The sequence below is a fragment of the Patella vulgata genome, chromosome 1 (assembly GCF_932274485.2).
Source record: "Patella vulgata chromosome 1, xgPatVulg1.2, whole genome shotgun sequence".
Lineage (NCBI taxonomy): Eukaryota > Metazoa > Mollusca > Gastropoda > Patellidae > Patella > Patella vulgata.
Window position 1 is genome coordinate 91,731,376 of NC_065879.2, and position 22,477 is coordinate 91,753,852.

Below are 22,477 nucleotides of genomic sequence, written 5' to 3' on the forward strand. Positions count from 1 at the left end.
CTAGTGTTTTATTAAGGTGTATACACAGTGTATTAATGTGTATACACTTGTCCATTACAACGTAATGCACTAAATACCAATAATGAGAGGGGGTCTAGTGTTTTAATACGGTATATACACTGTACTAAATACATATACGAGGAATAGGAAAAATACAAGTGAGGAATTCGGCGAATTCAATCTTTTGTACAGAACATGCCGTCACAATAATAATAATAATAGAACACGACTAGATATCGGTATTGGTAATTTCTATTTCATATATATTTAATACAGAATTTAAGAACAATGCAATTACTTAACTCATTTGTATTTAGGACAGTTGAGTGTGATCTGTATAGAACATAATAATAAATACGTACATCAAATAATAATATTACTAATATTAATAATAGTGCACGATTAGATATCGATATTGGTAATTTCTATATCACGTGGATATTTAGTACATAATGTGGGAACTGAATACACCGATTAATGATGATTTGCTGTAGAATTTTAAATAAAACTGTTTCTTTAGCTGCGCTGAATCCAAGTAGTAAAGTAAAAACAGTGGCAGCAGCTACAACTTCGATTTTAAATAACAAACCATAACCCTGAAAAACACAAGTTATAATGAATGTACAGAAAGGCCAGTTTGACTGTTAACATACTGCCGAGGCACACAAACACACGGCATACTGGGGACACCTCACTTTCCCCACATCTATTGTTTAGAGTCTGGGTCCACCAGGGGGGTCTTCCCATATCGCCGACTCACCGAGTTTTGGAAAGTCGACCGCGGCACCCTTTGATTGGATTAAAGCGGATTAAAAGCGTTAATGAGGCAGGGACCAGTCATTATTGATATAGTTCACTGAAATTGATTTTTACCACAGACCTTTATTGACTTTTTTGCCGAAACAATTATTAAAATTCGTGAAAAGTTTGTTGACTCCCCCCCCCTTACACTGACATTAATGTCCAACCCCAGTGTAATTTCTCTGCTTTTGAGCCATTGAATGTTGATGATGTAATATCAGTGGTGTGTCGAATGAAGTGTAAGTCATGTGCTCTGGACCCAATTCCTACAAAACTACTAAAAGAGTGTCTGGATGAAATAGCACCAGCTTTGACGATTATTATAAATGATGTGCTCTCCTCTAGTATTTTTCCGGATGATTGTAAGGAGGCCACTGTAAGACCTCTGATTAAAAAAACAAGTCTTGACCGTAATGCACTCAAAAGTTATAGACCAGTGTCAAATATTTCATTTTTAACAAAATTGCTTAAAAAGATGATTTTATCTCAAATTATAGATTATCTAACTCGAAACTCACTGCTCGGTAAATTCCAGTCTGCTTATCGAGAGGGGCATAGCACTGAAACCGCACTCCTTAGAGTTCATAACGATGTTATAGATATGAACAAGGAAGACTGAATTTATTAGAATTTTTGGACTATGTTGGACTGCGTGCAAAAATTTAAAATTGTGTTATGTTATGTATTATAAATTTTAAAAAAAATAAATGCCCCCAAAATTATCTGCTTAATGAGGTTTATCCTTCAGCTTGGGTCTATTGTTCTTGGCCACTCATTCCCATAACGTCGACCAAAATTTTTCCCCTAAAACTCGGTGAGTCGGCGATATGGGAATGAACCCCACCAGACCATGACTAATTAATCAACACAGGGGGTTTAAAGTATAGTCTGTAACAAGTTTGTGACACTTCAACAAAATGATTTAAATAATATTAGTGAAAAAGATTACATGTAAAAAAAATACATATAATATGGATTCTTATATTTTACCATTTCCAGAATTTTAATAATATACAAATTAATACATATATAATATAATTCAAGTATTAGAGAAAAAACACTAAAAATTAAATTTTTGGCTAGTACTTTCGTCGTTATCAAACGAATCGTCAGGCCATTTTAATGCGTTACTATGCTGTTACAATAACGTTACGTCATAACAGAGGACAATGACTATGTAAAATATAAAAACTAAAACGGAATAACATTAATTAAACATCAAACATAATTAAAATAATCACCCCTTAGCATTCAAAATTGGGTTATATATATTTAGCGATAAAGTTGCTTTCTTTTGTTTCCAAGAGATCATTATCACTAATATTGAGTTTGTACAAAGGAAAAATCTTGAATTGATCTTTACCACAAATATCCAAATGTTCGCTCACCGGCAAATCTCTACTTCTTGCGAGTTTTATATTAGAACGATGTTGGTTAATTCGTAAATGCAACTGATCAGTAGTTTTTCCAATGTACTTGCCATTACAACAATTACATATTAATAAGTAAATTACATACTTCGATTTTCAATTCATATTTTGTTAACATAGAATTTAACATCTTTAGTAATTTGGACAAATGTTCCTTCTAATATATCGGAACATGTCATACATCGTAGGTCCCCACACTTGGATACACGAGCTCCCGAAATATCAGAATCAAACTTTGATGATGTTAATATTCTTCTAAGATTTTGAGGTTGTTTTAGACTATTAATAGTTTTTTAATTATTTAGGATGTATTTTAATTTACGACTATTGTTCTTTAAAATATCCAACCGCCCCTTTACACTGGACAACCCTCTTTCTTGAGAAGGATTAAATGTTGTCACACGTGTTATATTATTAGAATCGTTGTCTTTTATTTTGGGTTTTCTGAGATCACCAATGTTAAGTCTAGAGGCGTTTTCTATACCAATATTTATCAAGTTTAAAGGATTATGTTGTTTTGTAAGGAATTCCCTTAGCTCTTTCAGACGTTTTGCTTTATTTTCTTCCGACGATACTATTGTACATATCAGTCTTGCAAGATTATAAGGAATATTCCTTTTGGTATATATACAAGTTATTTATGCGTATTTTAATCGAAGACAAGTGAAATGAAATGGGGTATAGCGTCCTAATAGTCTGGTCCGACTGGGCTAATGAAGACGGGCATACACAATGCAGTGAGCTATGGGGAAAATTTTACCTGGACAGCAGCTCTTATATCGAATCCCAACTTCCAGGGAATCGTTTATCTGCACGCCAATGTGAATACGGGACCGCGAATTTACGTCCAATTGAAACTACGATATGTTGTCCCTTGTCAGGCCCTCCGCCCTACACTCCGAGGATCAACTTGCCCCAGTTCCCCCCACCCACCCCTTCCTTATGCTTACATGGTTTGAGGTTACACAAAGGGTGACATCAGTAGTAATACACTCTTATTACATTTGATGTGTGGAAAGAGAGAGAGAAATGGGGTTTAACGTCCACTCAACACAAACTAGGTCATTTCGGGACTAACATATGGTTTAATTAAATTTTTTCAATAATTCGCTTGCGCGTAGGGGTCTTTAGCAGTGGGAGGAAACCGGATGATGTGTGGAAAGTGCATGGGATGAGACAAATGCAGTGTGAACATCTGTGTTGTTCTAAGTACATATTAACATTTATAGCAATGAGATTAAGATAATCAATCCGTCGATCAATTAGATCGATATTTACACAGAATGTCGAACACGGGTTACATTATTCAAGAAGTCGTCAAGGTAATAATTTTGTAATAAGAGAAGTATCGTACATAGTTTTAGCTGTTCATCCAATCGATCACAAGTCTCGTTAATCGATAACGTTGATTTTGTCGAATCGGTACCTGAACCGCTCTCCTTGTTATTTGTAGTGCCCCAAGTGCCAGTTCTTTGCCCTATCCTGTTCTGCCTATACACCATTCCCAATAAGCACACAGTCTGTAAACCACCACTCAATTACAAATGACACAGCGTTTTGAGACCTTTCCTTCGGCATTCCAATATCCCTACGCGCAAGTGAATTATTCAAATAACATGGCACCATAGGTTAGTCCCAAAATACCCCCCCCCCCACCTCCTTGTATTTGACTTGAAGTCGAGACTTACACCCGCTTCTACCTAGGATGATATCGCAGACAAAATCTCTCTCTCGGGCCAATTATAGTGGATAAGTATATAAAGGGACACAACTCTGTTTTATTTATGGTTATATGGATTCAAGCCACTAAACATCTAGGTAGACAAATGCACCTTCAGTCATTTTAAATTCCTTATATCGTTTAAACGAAGTAATTAAAATGAGATGTGATTTGTTTAGTTATTTCCATTTAACGAAATAATGAAATATTTAAACGCGTAAGTAAGCGTTCCGTAGCTGTTCACCCAACCGAAGCCATAAAATAAAATGTGGACTCTTAAAAGCGACATTTTTTTATTCTCTATTTTACATTTTAACTTAGATTCGTGATTATTATAAATACCCATGAACTTGTTTACTTACATCTTGCATGTATTGGTTTTATCACCCGATAAATTAATCAAAGTAACATTAAAATAATAAGTCTGTCATTTGTTTCTGTCTATATTTATATTAAAGTAGATAAACAAAAAAGACACTAACACTGTTTTCATAGTCAGATATTATTCGACCAACGTTTCGGAGGGTACCTCTTCGAAACGGTGGTCTAATAATATCTGACGATGAAAACAGTGTTAGTGTCTCTTTGTTTATCTACTTTAATATTAATCTAGTGAAGAACACGTCCGTATCGGATTCCTCGATCCATTGTTTTCATATTCCTGTTGGACGTGGATTCTACACAAGTTTTATATTAATATTGTTTGTAAATTACCATTAAAATCTGATGTTTGTTTTAACTGGGGATCTAGTGTTTTAATACAGTGCATACACAGTGTATTAATGTGTATACATACACTTGTCGTATTACAATGTAATGCACTACATACCAATACTGGGGGGGGGGGGGTCTAGTGTTTTAATACAGTATATATAGAGTTTTAATACAGTGGATACACTTGTCGTATTACAATGTAATGCACTACCAATAGTGTGGGAGGGGGTCTTGTGTATTAATACAGTATATACACAGTGTATTAATGTGCATACACTTGTCCATTCCAACGTAATGCACTACATACCAATAGGTGAAGGGGGTCTAGTGTTTTAATACACTGTATACCGCGTAGTAATGTGCATACACTTTTCGTATTACACCGTAATGCCCTACATACCAATAATGAGAGGGGGTCTAGTGTTTTAATACGGTATATACACGTGTCCAGTACAGCTTACTGTACTAAATACATATACGAGGAATAGGAAAAATACAAGTGAGGAATTCGGCGAATTCAATCTTTTGTACAGAACATGCCGTCACAATAATAATAATAATAGAACACGACTAGATATCGGTATTGGTAATTTCTATTTCATAGATATTTAATACAGAATTTAAGAACAATGCAATTACTTGACTCTTCTGTATTTAGGACTTTCCCCACATCTATTGTTTAGAGTCTGGGTTCACCAGGCCATGACTAATTAATCAACAAAGGGGGTTTAAAGTATAGTTTGTAACAACTAACAAGTTTGTGACACTTCAACAAAATGATTTAAATAATATTAGTGAAAAAGATTACATGTAAAAAAAATACATATAATATGGATTCTTATATTTTACCATTTCCAGAATTTTAATAATATACAAATTAATACATATATAATATAATTCAAGTATTAGAGAAAAAACACTAAAAATTAAATTTTTGGCTAGTACTTTCATCGTTATCAAACAAAAATGCACCACATATCTTATCGGTATTCGTAATTTCTATTTCGTAAATATTTAATATAGAATTACAGTGCATTTACTTCATTATTCTTGTGTTTCTTATAGAATACGCCGTCATATTTTTAAAAATCAGTTTTGGATCTATGTATCAAAGTAACTCCAAATTTAAGATAACACACAGTAACTCTGAAAAACAGGAGTTATAAGAAATATTGAGATGAAATGAAATGAAATGGGGTTTAACGTCCTAGTTCTGCTCCGAACTGGGCTAATGAAGACGGGTATACGCCATACAGTGTGCTATGAGGGAAATTTTGTCCGGACAGTGGCACTACGGCCTACTCTCATATCGAATTCCAACTGCCAAGGGATCTTTTACGTGCACGCCAATGTGTACACGGGACCTCGGTTTTTCGTCCCATCCGCACGACTAGACGACTGTCCTTGTCGGGCCCTCCGTCCTGCAGCACTGTCAAGGGAGAGCCACGTCGGAAAATCTGGATGAACTTTCTCGGCCAATGCAGGGATCGAACACTCGACCTCAAATAAATATAAAGAAAGACCAGACTGCCTGTTGACATACTTCTGAGGTAATGGATGCCAGCATTACCCGTTATCCATGGAAATGGGAAAGGTCAGGCTAACATGAACACAGATTTCCTTAAAGCGAGAATTTCAAATTTTCTAAGAAAGTTAAACCATAATTATTTCTATGTCTTTTGCTCAATAGGTTATCAAATCACTATTATACGATCATGGGCATTATTTCCCACCCTTAAAAATCTATGACACAGGAAATAACAACACAATTACCTCCCCTGTTTTGCTATTGACAACATGGGGCAGCCATTTTCCAACGTTGGAATTTGAAGTTAAAAATGATATTTTTGCCAATTTCTCAGCTGGCAAACGCGAATTATAGGATTAATAGGATTATTCTTTAACAAGGTAGGACTGTTTAAGGATACCATCTATTTTATGGCTTTATTTTAATACATTTTAAAAATATAACTTGAAAATTTGCAATTGCAACTTTAAGACTCAAAGATACATTATGTAAGAACTAAATCTGCCTATTGCAGATCTTTATTTTAGCTTCACATATTGTGTAAATTATTAATTAGATATTTATTCACATGACAAACATACATTTCTAATTAGATATTATATAAATTATTAATTTTATATTTCCACTACATACGCTATTCATTAGACATTAGAGATTTTTGGCAAGCGTAATTTCCTGGTCCGTATCGCGTATCCGTATGGATTTTGCGTGTGACGTCATCAATGTGTGTATATTTCTCATACGTGATACGGCACACGCATACGGCAGCACATATCGAAAAGCTTTCATACGGATAAGGTCCGTATAACATCGTCGTCTTTTTACCGTCTTTTTTGCTACTTTTATACTCTGAAATGTTGTATCATAGCGTTTTATGAACCTATGTGTATCCTGGAACACAAAGGTGTATATTTGATGTGATTTTAACCGTGATAACGACTGGAATTTAATCATTATTTTTGATGGGTCTGTCTGCATGCTGGTTGATCTACGTGCAAATCTATAAATGATTTTATTCTATGGTAACGGGGTATGAACTTTCTGCAATGATACATTAGTGAAACCAAAAATTGAGATCGAGTCGAAGTCGAAGATTCGACATTAAAAATGTTTTAATAGCCCTGCAGTTGTCGAGCGACTTCACTCCCTCCGGGAAATTGTAGGCTAGGCATTTGACTAGTACAGGTGGTGATGCTGTAATAGAACTAACCCCAGCTCAGCGACGCGAAAACCTGCCAAAACTCTAAAACTACATTAACGCAACGTATCACGTATACCATACGGATACATGATACGGATGGAAAAATTCAGATTGCCAAAAGTCTCTATTATCCACATGACAAACCTATAACCAATTCTCTAGATCATCTGGTGATCGCGATTTTCAATGGATTGAAACACGGCCGCAATTTAATAATTTAATTTTAAAAATGGATAACCGAGACCTTATCTATTATCGTAACCATGGTTACTTGACGATTGAGATAATATTGGTGAACACTTCGTAGGCTGATCCGTTCGCCCATTATCGTAACAATGGTACCTGACAATTGAGATAATATTGATGAACACGTCAAAGACACCCGTTAGCCCAGAAACTACTAATAATTTGACTGAAATTGCCAGTATATTCATTTGGTATGATCTATTTTTTGATCTATTATAGCAAGAACGACCAGTCCTTTATTTAAACCTTACATAGTGCATCATAAATAAAGAGAGAGGGAGAGAGGGAGAGAGATGTGGTTTAACGTCCACTCGACACAAACTAGGTCATTTCGGGACTAAGACATGGTTCAATTTTATTTCAATAATTCGCTTGCGCGTAGGGGTCTTTAGCAGGGGGAGGAACCCGGAGGACCAGCAGAAAACCCACGAGGTTGGACAGGCGACCCTACTCCTTGTCACGTACAACCGGGGATTAGGAACCACGCCAGTCAACTCAATGACAGACTTGATGATACAGCGCGCGCACGCTAACCATTCAGCCATCCAACCCCCCTTAAATAAAGATATATTTACCTGGGATGGTACATCATCTAACCAATTCAAAGTGGCTTTAGCACACCTTTCTATACAGTAGACGTCATGTGAAGATGTGTCAGAGAAGGGATTAACCGGATCAAGAATATATGTTGTTTTAAAGAAGAAACTAAACCTGAACAAATACAAAGAAACACATATAAGTCTTTCTAGCGATAAAAACCCTGAATTAAACGATACCCATTCTGTAGTGAAAGGTGGATCCAGTCTTTTTAGTGATATAAACCGTGGGGGTCACGGTGGCTAAGAGGGTAAGACGCTGGCTTGCTAGCCTGGAGGTCGGGTGTTCGATCCCTGCAAGTTCACCCAGATTTTTCGGCGTGGTTTCCCCCTTTTCAGTGATGCAGTATGGAGGGCCTGACAAGGACAGCTGTCTAGTCATTCGGATGAGACGAAAAACCGAGGTCCCGTGTACACATTGGCATGCAAGTAAAAGATACCTTGACAGATGGAATTCGATATAAGAGCAGGCTGTAGAGCCGCTGTAGAGCCGCTGTCCGGGCAAAATTTCCCTCATAGCACACTGTATGGCGTATGCCCGTCTTCATTAGACGAGTTCGGAGCAAAACAGTAGGACGTTAAACCCCATTTCTTTTTCTTTCATTTACTTAAAGAAGATTATAATTCAGCTTACCAAGTATTATCCGTGTTATAGATTCCGGGTATTGTGATCTGTAGTTGTCTATAGGAACTAAATAATTCCATAGCTGTATAGAAACCAGTTTTCATATCGAAGTTAGTCTTACTGTTCAGATATGTGTCGAAAATATATAGCCCCATTACCTCACAACAATACGATGTCATATCTAGCCCATTGGTCTGAAATATTAAAAGATTCATGAAATATCTCAATTATCAATTGGTTTGGTTTATGAACTGATAAACGGGTAATGGGTGTGTTACAGGAATAACTGAAATGACATGATATTTAGTGATACGTCAGTACCAGCCGGGTTATATTTCGCCAGACAAATAGTAATCACGACGAAACTTAACTGCGAATAATCATAAGGCTAAAAAAACAAACATCTCAGTCTGGGTTATAAGAAAGATTAAGTTATGTCCCGTACAGCTATATCGGGTATATTTGTGTCGTCATAGCGAGTTGTGGTAGTCATTGTTACATATATAAACAAAAGCGAACGGAAGCAGCCATTGTTACTTTATTAACTCTAGCGAGTTGTGACAGCCATTGTTACTTATATAAACTCTAGCGAGTTGTAGAAGTCAAGACTCTGAGGGGGCCGTTTTTGTTTTTTTCGGTGGTCGGGGCCAACGGCTAAACAACGCCTAGCCCGGAAGGCATCGCTTGCACTCCCTTGACCTAAGACAAACAGTTGGATGGCCCTTGGGCCCGACCGTCAGTCAAACCCAAAACCCTAATACTCTCAAGCACCCTAGCATGTATGGCAAAACCGGACCAGATTATGTCCGCATGCCATTCTTCCTTTTTCTAACACCCGGGGCTTCTCCTTTGGATGAATCTGGCCTTGGGCACTACCCCGCAAAGACACCGTGTCTTACCCTTTAGCCAAACCTAGCCCTCCTTTTGCGGCTACCACTGGCAAGCTTCTTAGGAAACACATGTCTACGATATCACCTCGGTTGGAAGTTGACGTAAAACCCCAGAAACGAACGAACGAATTGTTACTTATATAAATTCTAGCGAGTTGTGGAGTTGTGGAAGTCATTATTACCTATATAAACTCTAGCGAATTGTGGAGTTGTGGCAACCATTGCTACTTATATAAACTCTAGTGAGTTGTGGCAACCATTGCTACTTATATAAACTCTAGTGAGTTGTGGAAATCATTGTAGCATTCATTCTTCCTTATATATGCCCAATGCAGACATAAAAGTAGGAAAATAAATCCCATTTAATTTCATTTCTTGCCATTTCATTTGTTACTTATATAAATTCTAAGCCAGTTGTAGACGTCGTTGTAACTTTCACAGTAAATTATACACTATGCACAAAATTGTGTATTACATAAAGCATGTATTATGCACAGTATTAAGTATAATATAAAGTAATATATCAAGTATTATATATAAAGTATAATATAAAGTAATATATCAAGTATTATATATAAAGTATAATATAAAGTATAATATAAAGTATAATATAAAGTATTTGCATTACCCTTTTCCAGTATTTAAGTAAACGAATCAAGTCTTTAACTTTAGCTGGTTTAGGTCGAATCATTGCCAGTTGTTTTTTACAGAAACAAACAGAGTAGTGTTCCCTGACATGACTTGATTTATTTTGCATTTCTCGATAAACTGACTGCATATTCCCACCTGTTGTAATATAAATCGAGTATATAATAACTATGTCCTCTATTCCAATAAACTGATCGTATATTCCCACCTGTTGTAATATAAATAATGTATGTAGCATCTATGTCCTCTATTCCCATAAACTGACTGTATATTCCCACCTGTTGTTATATAAACAATGTATATAGCATCTATCTCCTCTATTCCCATAAACTGACAGCATATTCCCACCTGTTGTAATATAAATGATGTACATGTATACAATAACTAGATGTATACAATAGCTTTGTAGAATCTTGTGAACGCTCTAATAACAAATTTGAAAAGTGATACTATATGTCCAATTAAATAACTTATGAACTGCACGCTGTCTAGCTATCTAACTGTGATGCTGTCGAAGAAATAGTTCTTGGCCTTACCATGTTTGGCGACTACATCTAATGCAGGTAAAACGTCCACTTCAACTGACTCACTTCTACCCTTGTACTGAACATATACCATAAACTTGATGAAATATTCGTTATATTTTAGTACGTGTATTGAGTCCATCCATTCGGGTTTTGACTGAAATATCCAGCTTAACCATCCTTGTTTGGGGTTACACATATATTGCCTAACATCCCGTATAATTTGTGGTTTATCTTTAATCAAACTCTCAATATTCTTATAACCATTGAAGAAAACTACCATATCAGCATCAGCATCACTCAAAATAGATGTCCCCTTTCCCAACGAACCACTCTACAATCAAATAAAAAAGCTCATTTCTCAAAAGGGTCATGGATCAAATTTTTTAAAATACATAACGTGTATTTGTGGGGCGACTCCGTATAACCACATATTCCTGAAGCAACGACTGTGAGTTTTACAACATCTGGACGTTGCCTGTTTACTTCACAATTCCCGAACTTATAGCTATGTTATCTATAGACACGTGACCAGTAGCGTCCAATCAGAGGTTGGGACATCGCGACCTCCACGGAAACCTTGCCATTGAATGAACCTTGAACTATGCAACTCGATTATCACAGGTAGACATTTTAGCTTGAAAGCGCGAGACTTGATATTCGCGACGATCGAGGAATCTGATAGGCTCACAAGCTGGGCTTGTACCCAATCGAAATTAGTGCCGACATATGCAGGGTATTACGTGAAGGCCTTGATAAGATGTACGTAGTTAAAGCGAGATCAAGCCTTTTATTGAAGATGGTATAACCACGACTTTAATATGGAATATACAGTATCTAGAAAAGCACAGGGTCCGTATTAAAGATATGTTAAAAGACAATGTTGGTGCCAGGCATTATCACATATTTGATAGAACTGGTTAAACATGTTCCAAATATTAATTTATCACAGAGATCATTGCTACGATAGGTGCGTAAACAATGTTTCAAAAATCGGAAGTGACGAACGCAAAAGGACAGCACGGGTTATCCCTCTGTATAACTGACTGAAGTGACGAGTGATAACAGATAAATGAGCGAATTTCTGCTCACTAATAATTCTTAGGAAGACCAAAAGTTGTTATATGAGACTGTGCGAGTATATCTGACAATTCAAAAAAGTAATTGAATGTCACTAGATAAGAGAGCACGAGAAAAATAGAAACAGTCCGTACATTCACGTGTGTTTATTCATTCTATACTTATAAAAACATGGTAATACATGGACTTTTTCTGTTTTTCTTTCATGTTCTCTTATAAAGTGACAGTCAAATAAAACAGAGCTGTGTCCCTTTATAAACATGAACAAAACCCCAATTTGTTAGAGAAAGATTTGCCAGCGATATCACCCTAGGTTGGCGCGAACGTTAAGCTCGACTTTAAGTCAAGTGAAGAGACAAAGATTCAGCGACCAGTCGCTACAAACTAGGTAATATCGGGACTTACATATGGTCCAATGTTAATTCAATAATTCACTTGCGCGTTGGGATTTTAAAATAGCGAAAGGGTGCTGTGTGTTATCTCTCTACCGTAGCCTACAAATCGTGTTATGCCAAGTTCCCAGCCAATCTGTTTCACAGAGGATTACGAAAGTCTTTCTAATATCTCTGTAAAAGATGACTACCTTTAACACGTGACGTCTCATCACGCGGCGTCAATCATTGGCTCGATGGCGCGCGCATTGTTTACATAAGACGTTCTAGTTCGGGCAGAATGGAGACTTTTACTCATTTTCATACCCATTTGCACTAAATAGGAAATAATTTTTACCTACAAATACGTCAAACGCCGTTATTTATTTTTCCAATACATAAAAAAATGTTTTAGAATTAATTTGTCGCAGGAAAAAGTTAATATGTCATCGATGTCATCCTTATCAGTGATTGTAGAGGCCTAGCGAAAATTCACTGCTGATCAGTGTGGTTCCTAGCATCGCGATTGGCGTTTTGAGTGAACTCGTGTTTTAAATGATGGAGTAATCGTGGTGATCGTAACAGGTCTTATCATATACTGAGGTTTGTCGTATAAATCGTGTTTATCGCACCGAAACGTATATGAACGTATCTTTACGTACGTACCAGATCGTGGACTCAATAGAGACAGACAAACCTATCGTAACGCATCGCGTGATCAGCGCGTCGAATTACCCAATAACACCCAATAACTGCCCAATAACACCTAATAACTCCAAAAGAACACCCAATAACTCCAAAATAACAACCAATAACTACAAAATGTTGACTTTGGAAACACAAAATAACATTTTAGTTGAATTTAAGAAGCATCGCTGCTTTGTGTCCAAATCGGAGTTTCACGCTCACTCGACTGAAGGGAGATAACTCGTATATGTGATTTTTGTTGACAAGAAATTAATAACACCCAATAACAGCTCAATAACACCCAATAACTGCCCAATAACACCAAATTGTTGACTTTGGCAATCAACGGCATTAATTAGCTAGACTCGTGATCGGGTGGATGAACAGTTTTAGATATTTGTCTTATTATAAAAATGTTTACCTTGACGACTTCCTGAATACTGTAACCAGGCATCCTGTGTAAATATCGAACTAATTGATCGACCGTTTGATTAACACGATCTTTAAAATCATTTGGTGGCCTGATCTCTCTATCTATAAACTTCTCCAAACTCTCTCCTCGTTCATAACCTCCCAGGTAGATACTCATCTAAATATAGAAATTCATATCAAATTAATAAGTTTTTCGACAATCTGAATAAAATACAGAGCTCTCCTTCGTTTCATTTTTATACTATCGATGGCCTCCCCAACATTCATATCTGACTGGTTGCAGTGGGAGGGGTGTGTCAGGGGTAATAAGATCTGACTGGTTGTAGTGAGGGGGGAGGGAGAGGGAGGGAGAGGGAGGGAGGGAGGGAGGCTAAGTGTTACGACAATCTGAATAAAATACAGATCTCTCTTTCGATTCGTTTTTTATACTACCGATGGCCTCCACAACATTAATATCTGACTGGTTGTAGTGAAGAGGGGTGGGGGTCATAAATGTAGAAATTTATACCAAATTAATAAGTGTTACGACAACCTGAATATGGCTTTCAGTATTATAAGATCTGACTGGTTGTAGTGAAGGGGGTGGGCGTCATACAATCGACTTTTGACAATATTCAGAAATAAACTTGTTTGTTTTATTTATTGTTTTGGTTTCACTTCCGGTTTCCTCCCACTGCTATACGCGTAAGCGAATTATTGAAATAAAATTAAACCATATGTTAGTCCCGAAATGACCTAGTTTGTGTCGAGTGGACGTTAAACTCTCTCTCTCTCTCTCTCTCTGACCTCACTGGTTGTAGTGGGATGGCGGGTCGTGTCAGGGGTCATATACGTGTTTTGTTGGATTATTGTAGCTCATAAAATTACATGTTATATTCGGATCCAAATATGCGCCACAAATCATGATTGACACCCAGAGTTTTCAAACTTTTATCAATATCAATGATAAGGTTTCCCACGCAGTCAAAGTTTGCTCTATTAAAAGTTAAAGATACATTCCCGCGTGCAAACTAGGTGATTTAATGGTATATATGGACTAAAAACATATTCAAACTAATTAATTTGTCGAAATTTTGCTTCAAATCATTCTCAAACATTGTAATTGCAAAGGAATGCCCTGCTATAAAAATTCGATCAAATCAGGTCATGTTTACGTCACGTGACTTACCTCTCTTGGAAGTCAGAGGAGAATCCATTGCATACATAAGACGATGTTGTCTTTAATCGCTTACTATTTATTACAAATATCGAATCCTAATTAAATTCTCGGATTATCCACTATCTCAGAAAGTGCTGTACGTCTAACTCTTCATAAAGTTTATCAACTTGTACATTAAGCGCTCAATGTTCGCGTGTGACCTTTTACACGCGTGCAGAAATTCCTAATCGTCAGGCTGTCGATTAGGGGAACCCTTACATTTTTGTCCTGTATACGCTCCATGAGTGTTTTTCGGGGAATCCAGTATTTTTCTAGTAAGATTGGATATTTCTACTTTCCATATATACCAAAATTGCCATACTTTTATTGGAAATAACCACCCGATAGATACTTCTTTGGGAAGTCAACACAGCGAATCATCACGCTCAGATGACTCGATCCCGAGTGATTACACGGTAGACACGCAGCACGTGCATAATCCGGTGTAGGCATTTTCTACGCATGTATCAACTGTTTAAGCCGTACAAAATTTATTATATACTCTTCAAAAAAAGAAACGCACAGCCCATTTTTCATCATTTTTTTATTTGAACGGAGTCGTTGTTTCATAAATCTTACTTGATTTTTAATCTCATTGTGTAAGGATAAAGGAAAATCCTATTATTGGTTTTAAATGTAGAGTCACTCATTGTGGCTGGTCATCCTTTTTGCCGAAATTTGTTTTCGCTTGATTGCTCCAAGACACGCGAATTTAACAACTTTGCGAGCTTTTCGAATGGAACCTAAATCTAAGGCCTTTAAAATTCTGGGGTTCTCGGTTTCAAAATCAGTTGCACGTGTAAACCTTCAACGAACCAAGTGATGCCACATCTGAACGAAGACCAACGTAACAACGCTATTGGTCGATTACGAGCAGGTGAATCCCAGACAGATGTAGCCAGGCTGCTGAATATTTCCCTGATTTCCATTTCTCGTCTTTGGGATAGGTACCGACAGCAAAGTTCAACACGTGACCGCCCAAGCTCAGGACAAACAAGAGTGGCCCCTTCTGTCCTTGATCGTCACTTCCGGTTACGTCATTGGCGGAGATGGCTCTCAACAGCGACCTCTACTGCAGCAGCAATTCCCGGACGGCGTAGAATCTCAGACAAGACAGTCCGTAAACGCTGTTTTGAAATATACTCAGCCAAATTAAAAACTTGGCACTGATGAATTTCAACAAAACACGTGCAAACACAAACTCGTGAGGTCAATCGATGCAAGTTTGCTTAAACTGAACACGCACACGTAACTTGAACTGGAAAAACAAATTAAAATTGTTATTTTCATCTTTGTTAGAAAATGCCGCGCCTTTCAAATGTAGAACGTCTACGTGCTATAGGCTCTATGCTGGTCAGTCTGTGGTCACTGTTGCAAGAGCTTTTAATTATTGTTCACGCCAGACAATAATTAATCTTAGAATGAGAGTGCTTCAAACTGGAACTATTGCCGACCTGCCAAGGGCGAGAGCGCCACGTGTGACATCACTACAGGAAGATCAAGCAATATGAAATAGATTTGTCACTGCAACCTCCACAAGTAGAGAGATGTTTGGTGGAAGGGTAACTGCACAAACTGTTCGAAATCGCTTGCAGGCTGCTGGTCTTCGAGCTCGGAGGCCCTATAATGGACCAATATTGACACCTCTTCATCGCCGTAACCGACTTGTGTGGGCCACAAGACACATAAGATTTACTCAAAGACAGAGGAATTCGGTTGTCTTTAGTGACGAATCTCGATTCACTTTGAGATTTGAGAATGGCAGGATCGGAGTGTATTGCAGACGAGGTGAACGATACGCTCTAGTATGCGTCAGAGAAGTTGACCGATTTGGTGGCGGCAGCGTCATGGTTTGGGGTTCTTTTTGTGCACATGGACGTTCTCCTCTTCTTGTTGTCCAAGGGAACTTAAATGCTGTCCAGTACAGGGATCAGATTTTGCAACCTGTTGTTCTTCCGTTTATGCAGAGACATGGGCCTGGACTAACGTTTCAACAAGGCAATGCTCGACCCCATACAGCAATTGCTACCCAGAATTTTTTAAGAAATGCCGGTGTCCAAGTCCTGGATTGGCCGTCGCTTAGCCCCGACCTTAATCCTATTGAACACATCTGGGACGAACTGGGTCGACGTGTTCGTCAGCAGGTGAATCCACCACTGACGTTGCAGGACCTTCAACATGCTCTTGCTGAGCAGTGGCGACGTCTTCCTCGGGTAGTGTTTACTAATGTTCTGAGATCCATGAGAAGACGTTGTGTGGCAGTACGAGACGCTAGAGGAGGTCACAACCGTTACTAAACACTTTATTCCGATTGTTCTCCAAGTCTGTGAATTTCATTTTGGGGGGTACTGTGACATCACGAACGTTATTAATGTCAAGGACTTTCGGCGAGACGTATTCTTGCTTTCTGTTGATGTCAAGGTCGTCTGTGCACAAGATAACACTAAAATAGTTGCCTTAAACCAAAATATATTAAAAATCTAGTCCCAAATATCCCGAGTGTCAGGTTTTTAATTTGGCTGAGTATACGCCGACACTGTGAAATCCAACTTCATTGGGTTCAGACACTGAGGGTATGGGGGATCACGTGGCTAAGTGGGTAAGACGCTGGCTCGCTAGCCTGGAGGTCGGGTGTTCGGTCCCTGCATTGGCCGAGAAAGTTCATTCAGATTTTCCGGCGTGGTTTCCCCTTGTCATTGATGCTGGATGGAGGCCGTGCGGATGGGACGTAAAACCGAGGTTCCGTGTACACATTAGCGTCCACGTAAAAGATCACTTGGCAGTTGGAATTAAATATAAGAGTAGGCAGTAGCGTCGCTGCCCGGGAAAAATTGCCCTCATAGCACACTGTATGGCGTATGCCCGTCTTCACTAGCCCAGGTTAGGAGCAGAACAGTAGGACGTTAAACCCCATTTCATTTCATTTTCTGAGGGTATGGTCACAGCATAACAGGAGAGCAGTTTGGTTCAGCGACGTGTCGCGGTTCCTGTCTCAACGAGGCGATGGTGAAACGAGGATATACCGACGACGAAATGTCACATTGCGTTTCTTTTTTTGAAGAGTATAGTAAAATTTGACTTTCCGATTGTCACAGCAGTGGATTAGATAATTACGTTCATTTCGTTTTTGTTTTTGTTTTTTGATGTTTTTTTTAATTCTCCTTATTATTAACTATACCGTTAAGGGCAGTATATTTTGGTTTAGTACAAGCTTTCTGGTTAGGCGAGACTAGAATACTTGTAGTTTATTTTTCCTTTTACTTGGTTCTCAACTCAATTGTTCCGTTGCCTCGTTGGTTGATCTAGCTTTCTTCATTGTTACGTAGAAAATGGTCTTGATTATCCAGTCTATCAGCCGGAGAACGTTCAGTGGAATGGTTTGGTGCTTCTAATTTCAAATCAAGGGCACGTAACCTAGTTTGCACTCAAAAACGCTGGCTTGTCGTTTACCTTTTCAGTTTATTTTGTATTGAATTTTATATGGTTATGACTTGTTAAATACAACAAAACCATTTATTAAGTGACTATAAAAATGAGAAATTAAGATAAGGCTTGTTATATATATATATATATATATATATATATATATATATATATATATATATATATGGTAGTAGAATTGTCGAAATATTTTAGTAAAATACAAAAATATACCATATTGGTAAGTTAAGTTTCCATGGCACCCGATATTTAAGCTAAATAAATATGTAAATAACTGTAACACCAGGAAAATGTGATAGATACTCCCAAATTTCCGCTAAATATAAAACATAACAAAATGACAAATTTCCTAGCAAGCCCATAAATGCGTAAAATATAAAAAATATAGGCATCCCATATTTCGGTTAAATAAATATTAAATATGAAACACAACACGTCATAGCAACGTCCAAATTTTAGTTAAATATCAACAATAACAGAATAAACAGTTTCCTGGCAACCCCATATTCAGTTAAATATCAACAATAACAGAATAAACAGTTTCCTAGCAACCCCATATTCAGTTAAATATCAACAATAACAGAGTGAACAGTTTCCTGGCAACCCCATGTTTCAGTTAAATATCAACAATAACAGAGTGAACAGTTTCCTAGCAACCCCATATTTAAGTTAAATATCAACAATAACAGAGTGAACAGTTTCCTAGCAACCCCATATTTAAGTTAAATATCAACAATAACAGAGTGAACAGTTTCCTAGCAACCCCATATTCTAGTTAAATATAAAAAAATAACAGAATGAACAATTTCCTAGCAACCTCATATTTTAGTTAAATATAAAAAATAATGAAAATATTTGAGTTTAAAAACTAACATTATGAAAATATTTCAGTTTAAAAAATAACATAATGAAAATATTTGAGTTTAAAAAATAACATAATGAAATATAATAACATAATGAAAATATTTGAGTTTAAAAAATAACATAATGAAAATATTTAAGTTTAAAAAATAACATATTTCAGTACAAAAAACTAATGAAAATATTTGGGTGACTATTGATGACCGCACACCAAATTTCAGTCGATTCTGTTATGCAGACGTTTTCGACGTTCCAAAGTAAATGTACGGTGCTAAGACCGCACACCAAATTTCAGTCGATTCTGTTATGCAGACGTTTTCGACGTTCCAAAGTAAATGTACGGTGCTAAGACCACCTTACGATAAATTTTAAATGTTCCTATTATTAACAGTCGATTCTGTTATGCAAGATCTTTTTCGACGTTCCAAAGTGAATGTACGGTGCTAAGACCACCTTACGATAAATTTTAAATGTTCCTATTATTAACAGTCAATTCTGTTGTGCAAGATCTTTTTCGACGTTCAAAAGTAAATGTACGGTGCTAAGACCACCTTAAGATAAGTTTTAAATGTCCCTGTTAGTAATTAGAACATGTTTCGCTTTAGTTTTTATATTTTACGCTGACAATTTTTGCTTTAGATCTTCCTAGTGCAAAAACGGAAATTTTGACCTTTTGACCTCCCTGGTCACAAAGAACAAATGAAATGAAATGAAATGGAGTTTAACGTCCTACTGTTCTGCTCCTAACCTGGGCTAATGAAGACGGGCATACGCCATACAGTGTGCTATGAGGGTAATTTTGCCCGGACAGCGGCACTACGGCCTACTCTTATATCGAATTCCAACTGCCAAGGAATCTTTTACGTGCACGCCAATGTGTACACGGGACCTCGGTTTTTCGTCCCATCCGAACGACTAGACAGCTTTCCTTGTCAGCCCCTCCGTCCTGCATCACAGACAAGGGAGAACCACGCCGGAAAATCTGGATGCACTTACTCGGCTAATGCAGGGATCGAACACCCGACCTCCAGGCTAGCGAGCTAGCGTCTTACCCACTTAGCCACGTGATCCCCCCACAAAGAACAAAGGTGAATTTAGCAAGTTTACATTTTTATTGAAAGGGTGATTACTCTCGATCATCTTCTGCATGTGTTCATGATATAAGAATGGCTGCGCATTCACTTTCTGTGCAAATGACCTCACTTCACCTTTGACCCCGAATATCTCTAAAACGCCCCAGCGGCGGACTGATTACCACTCGACATCGTATTCTATGCAAAATTTTACCCTAGAAAAGTTGGATTTGGTTTTGTGTCCATTTGATGTACACCCCCCCCCCCCTCACACACACACACACCCCGCACTGAGCCTCCGGTCTATACATATATCAAAAGTAAAAGGCTCAATACCACTCTTGTTGTAACTGAATAATATGTCCCAATCTTTATTCTGGTCAACAAATTGTACTATTTTAGAATATTTCAATTAATTGATGATACAAATTTCATCTTAACACACCTTATTTTAAAATTTTGAAAAATTCAAAATAATGGTTTGAAACGTCTAACGTAAACCTTTTCAAATGAAACTTCGATTTACAAAATATTTTCGAACCCTCTGGACAAGTAAAATGGGATGTAATGGATAATTTACACAACAGGTAGGACACTTAAACATCTAGTACTTAGATAGAGATATTATTTATTTTCTGGAGCTTTCAAGCCAGCAAGAGTGTTATTGTCCCTTTAGTCGACTGAAATCTGAAATATACAACGATGGGGCATGAGACAGAAAAGGAACATACCACCAAAAAAGGATCTATCTACGCCATTCTTATTGTCGACTACATGTATGTCAGTTGGCTGAGTCGTATTTTACACGTAATTTCAGGACATCAACTGTTACAAACTGTATTTTCGTTTCGTTTTATTTTTGTATTTCGTTTCGTTTTATTTTGTTCATTCCTAATTTTGTACGCAACCCTGTGTGTGTAATGTTTTTTGTGTGTTTTCTGCTGTTAAGTTTTATACATGTACATCGACATCGCCCGCCAATAAATACATCGAAATAAATAAGACATTAATGTGCTTTTCAACATGTTTAGTTCTTATCAACATGTTTATCAACCAAAGCCGGTTTCAAAATGTAACGTTTAACGTATATAGTCTACCTACCTTGTCAATTACGTAAAATATAACTAACAATTACTGGCGTCTACGTGTATTTCCAAGAATTTAAACTGAAACTTAAAATAGATTTCTGGGAAAACCTGACTGCCATCCGATGATGTTGAAATCTATGGAAGGGTATCGCTGCCAATATTAAATGCTCTGCGACAATGTCGTTTCCATTGATTATATGTAAAAAGTACAATGTACAAAATCCTAATACCGATAATGATAGAGTCAAAATGCCTTTAAGGAACATCCCTATCGCTTTTGGTGCATGCCCAACCCCCAGGGGCAGAGCCACGCCCGTTTCCTTTCTGTGTGTCGCCTACAGGCCATAATTCTTAAGTGATCATCTTGAATCTTTATATACTTATACCTTATACCCTAAGGATGATCCCTATGGTTTTTGGTACATGCCCGATCCCCAGGGGCAGAGCCACGCCCATTTCTTGTATTTGTTTGTTTGTCGTCTACAGGCCGCGTTCTTAACGTGTCATCTCGAAACTTTGCATACGTATTCTTTGTACCCTTAGGACATCCCTATCGTTTGGGGTGTATGTCCAACCCCCAGGGGCAGAGCCACGCCCATTTTCTTTTTGTGTATCTGTGTGTCGCCTACAGGCCACAATTTTTAATCGATCGTCTTGAAAAAATTTCATATGATCCCTATTGTTTTTGGTGCATGCCCGACCCCCAGTGGCAGAGCCACGCCCATTTCTTGTATTTGTTTGTCATCTACAGACCACATTTCTTAACGTATCACCTTGATACTTTGCAGACTTATTCCTTCTATCCTAAGGAACATCTCTATTGTTTGTGGTGTATGCCCACCCCCCAGTGATAGAACCACGCCCATTTTCTTTTTGTGTGTCTGGATGTCACTTACAGCCTGCAATGCTTAATCGATCGTCTTGAAAACTTTGTTAATACTTATTCCCTATACCGTAAGGCTGACCTCTATTATTTTTGGTACATGCCCCACCCCCTGGGACAGAGCCACGCCCAATGTTTGTGTGCCTTTTGTGTCGCCTACTGGCCGCAATATTTTTAACAGATCCTTTTGAAACCTTGCATACCTATTCCTTATACCCTAAGGATGCCCCCTGTTGTTTTTTGGTGATTGCCCAACCCCCAGGGGCAGAGCCACACCCATTTTTTCTTTGTGTCTCTGTGAGTTGCCTACAGACCACGATTCTAAATGGATTGTCTTTGAACTTGGGATATGTATTCCTTATAGCCTAAGGACGACAACTACATGTCCCGACCCCCAGGGGCAGAGCCACGCCCAATTTTTGTGTTTATCGTTTACAGGC

At 37.7% G+C, this 22,477-nt stretch overlaps 1 protein-coding gene across 2 annotated transcripts; it reads right to left on the reverse strand.

Annotated features, from left to right (window-relative positions):
- Window positions 1–302: 302 nt before the first annotated feature.
- On the reverse strand, window positions 303–21,232 carry LOC126831556 (2'-5'-oligoadenylate synthase 1). 2 transcript variants are annotated; one of them, XM_056099325.1, is made up of 7 exons: window positions 21,168–21,232; window positions 13,483–13,650; window positions 10,936–11,257; window positions 10,380–10,537; window positions 8,871–9,055; window positions 8,216–8,351; window positions 303–596 (listed from the first exon to the last, which is right to left on the reverse strand). In XM_056099325.1, the coding sequence occupies exons 2-7, from the start codon at window positions 13,648–13,650 to the stop codon at window positions 426–428; spliced, it is 1,140 nt and encodes a 379-aa protein (XP_055955300.1). In that variant the 5' UTR covers window positions 21,168–21,232; the 3' UTR covers window positions 303–425. The 2 variants fall into 2 exon arrangements, with proteins under 2 accessions (XP_055955300.1, XP_055955311.1); XM_056099336.1 differs by lacking the exon at window positions 303–596 and adding an exon at window positions 5,224–5,811.
- Between the last annotated feature and the right edge of the window lie 1,245 nt (window positions 21,233–22,477).

Coding starts and splice junctions, on each gene's coding strand:
- LOC126831556 (XM_056099325.1), bottom strand. CDS start 13,650: ATGAGTATCTACCTGGGAGGTTATGAACGAGGAGAGAGTTTGGAGAAG. Junction 11,258..13,482: donor GTATTCAGGAAGTCGTCAAG/GTAAACATTTTT, acceptor ATTTGATTGTAG/AGTGGTTCGTTGGGAAAGGG. Junction 10,538..10,935: donor AGATGTAGTCGCCAAACATG/GTAAGGCCAAGA, acceptor ATATTACAACAG/GTGGGAATATGCAGTCAGTT.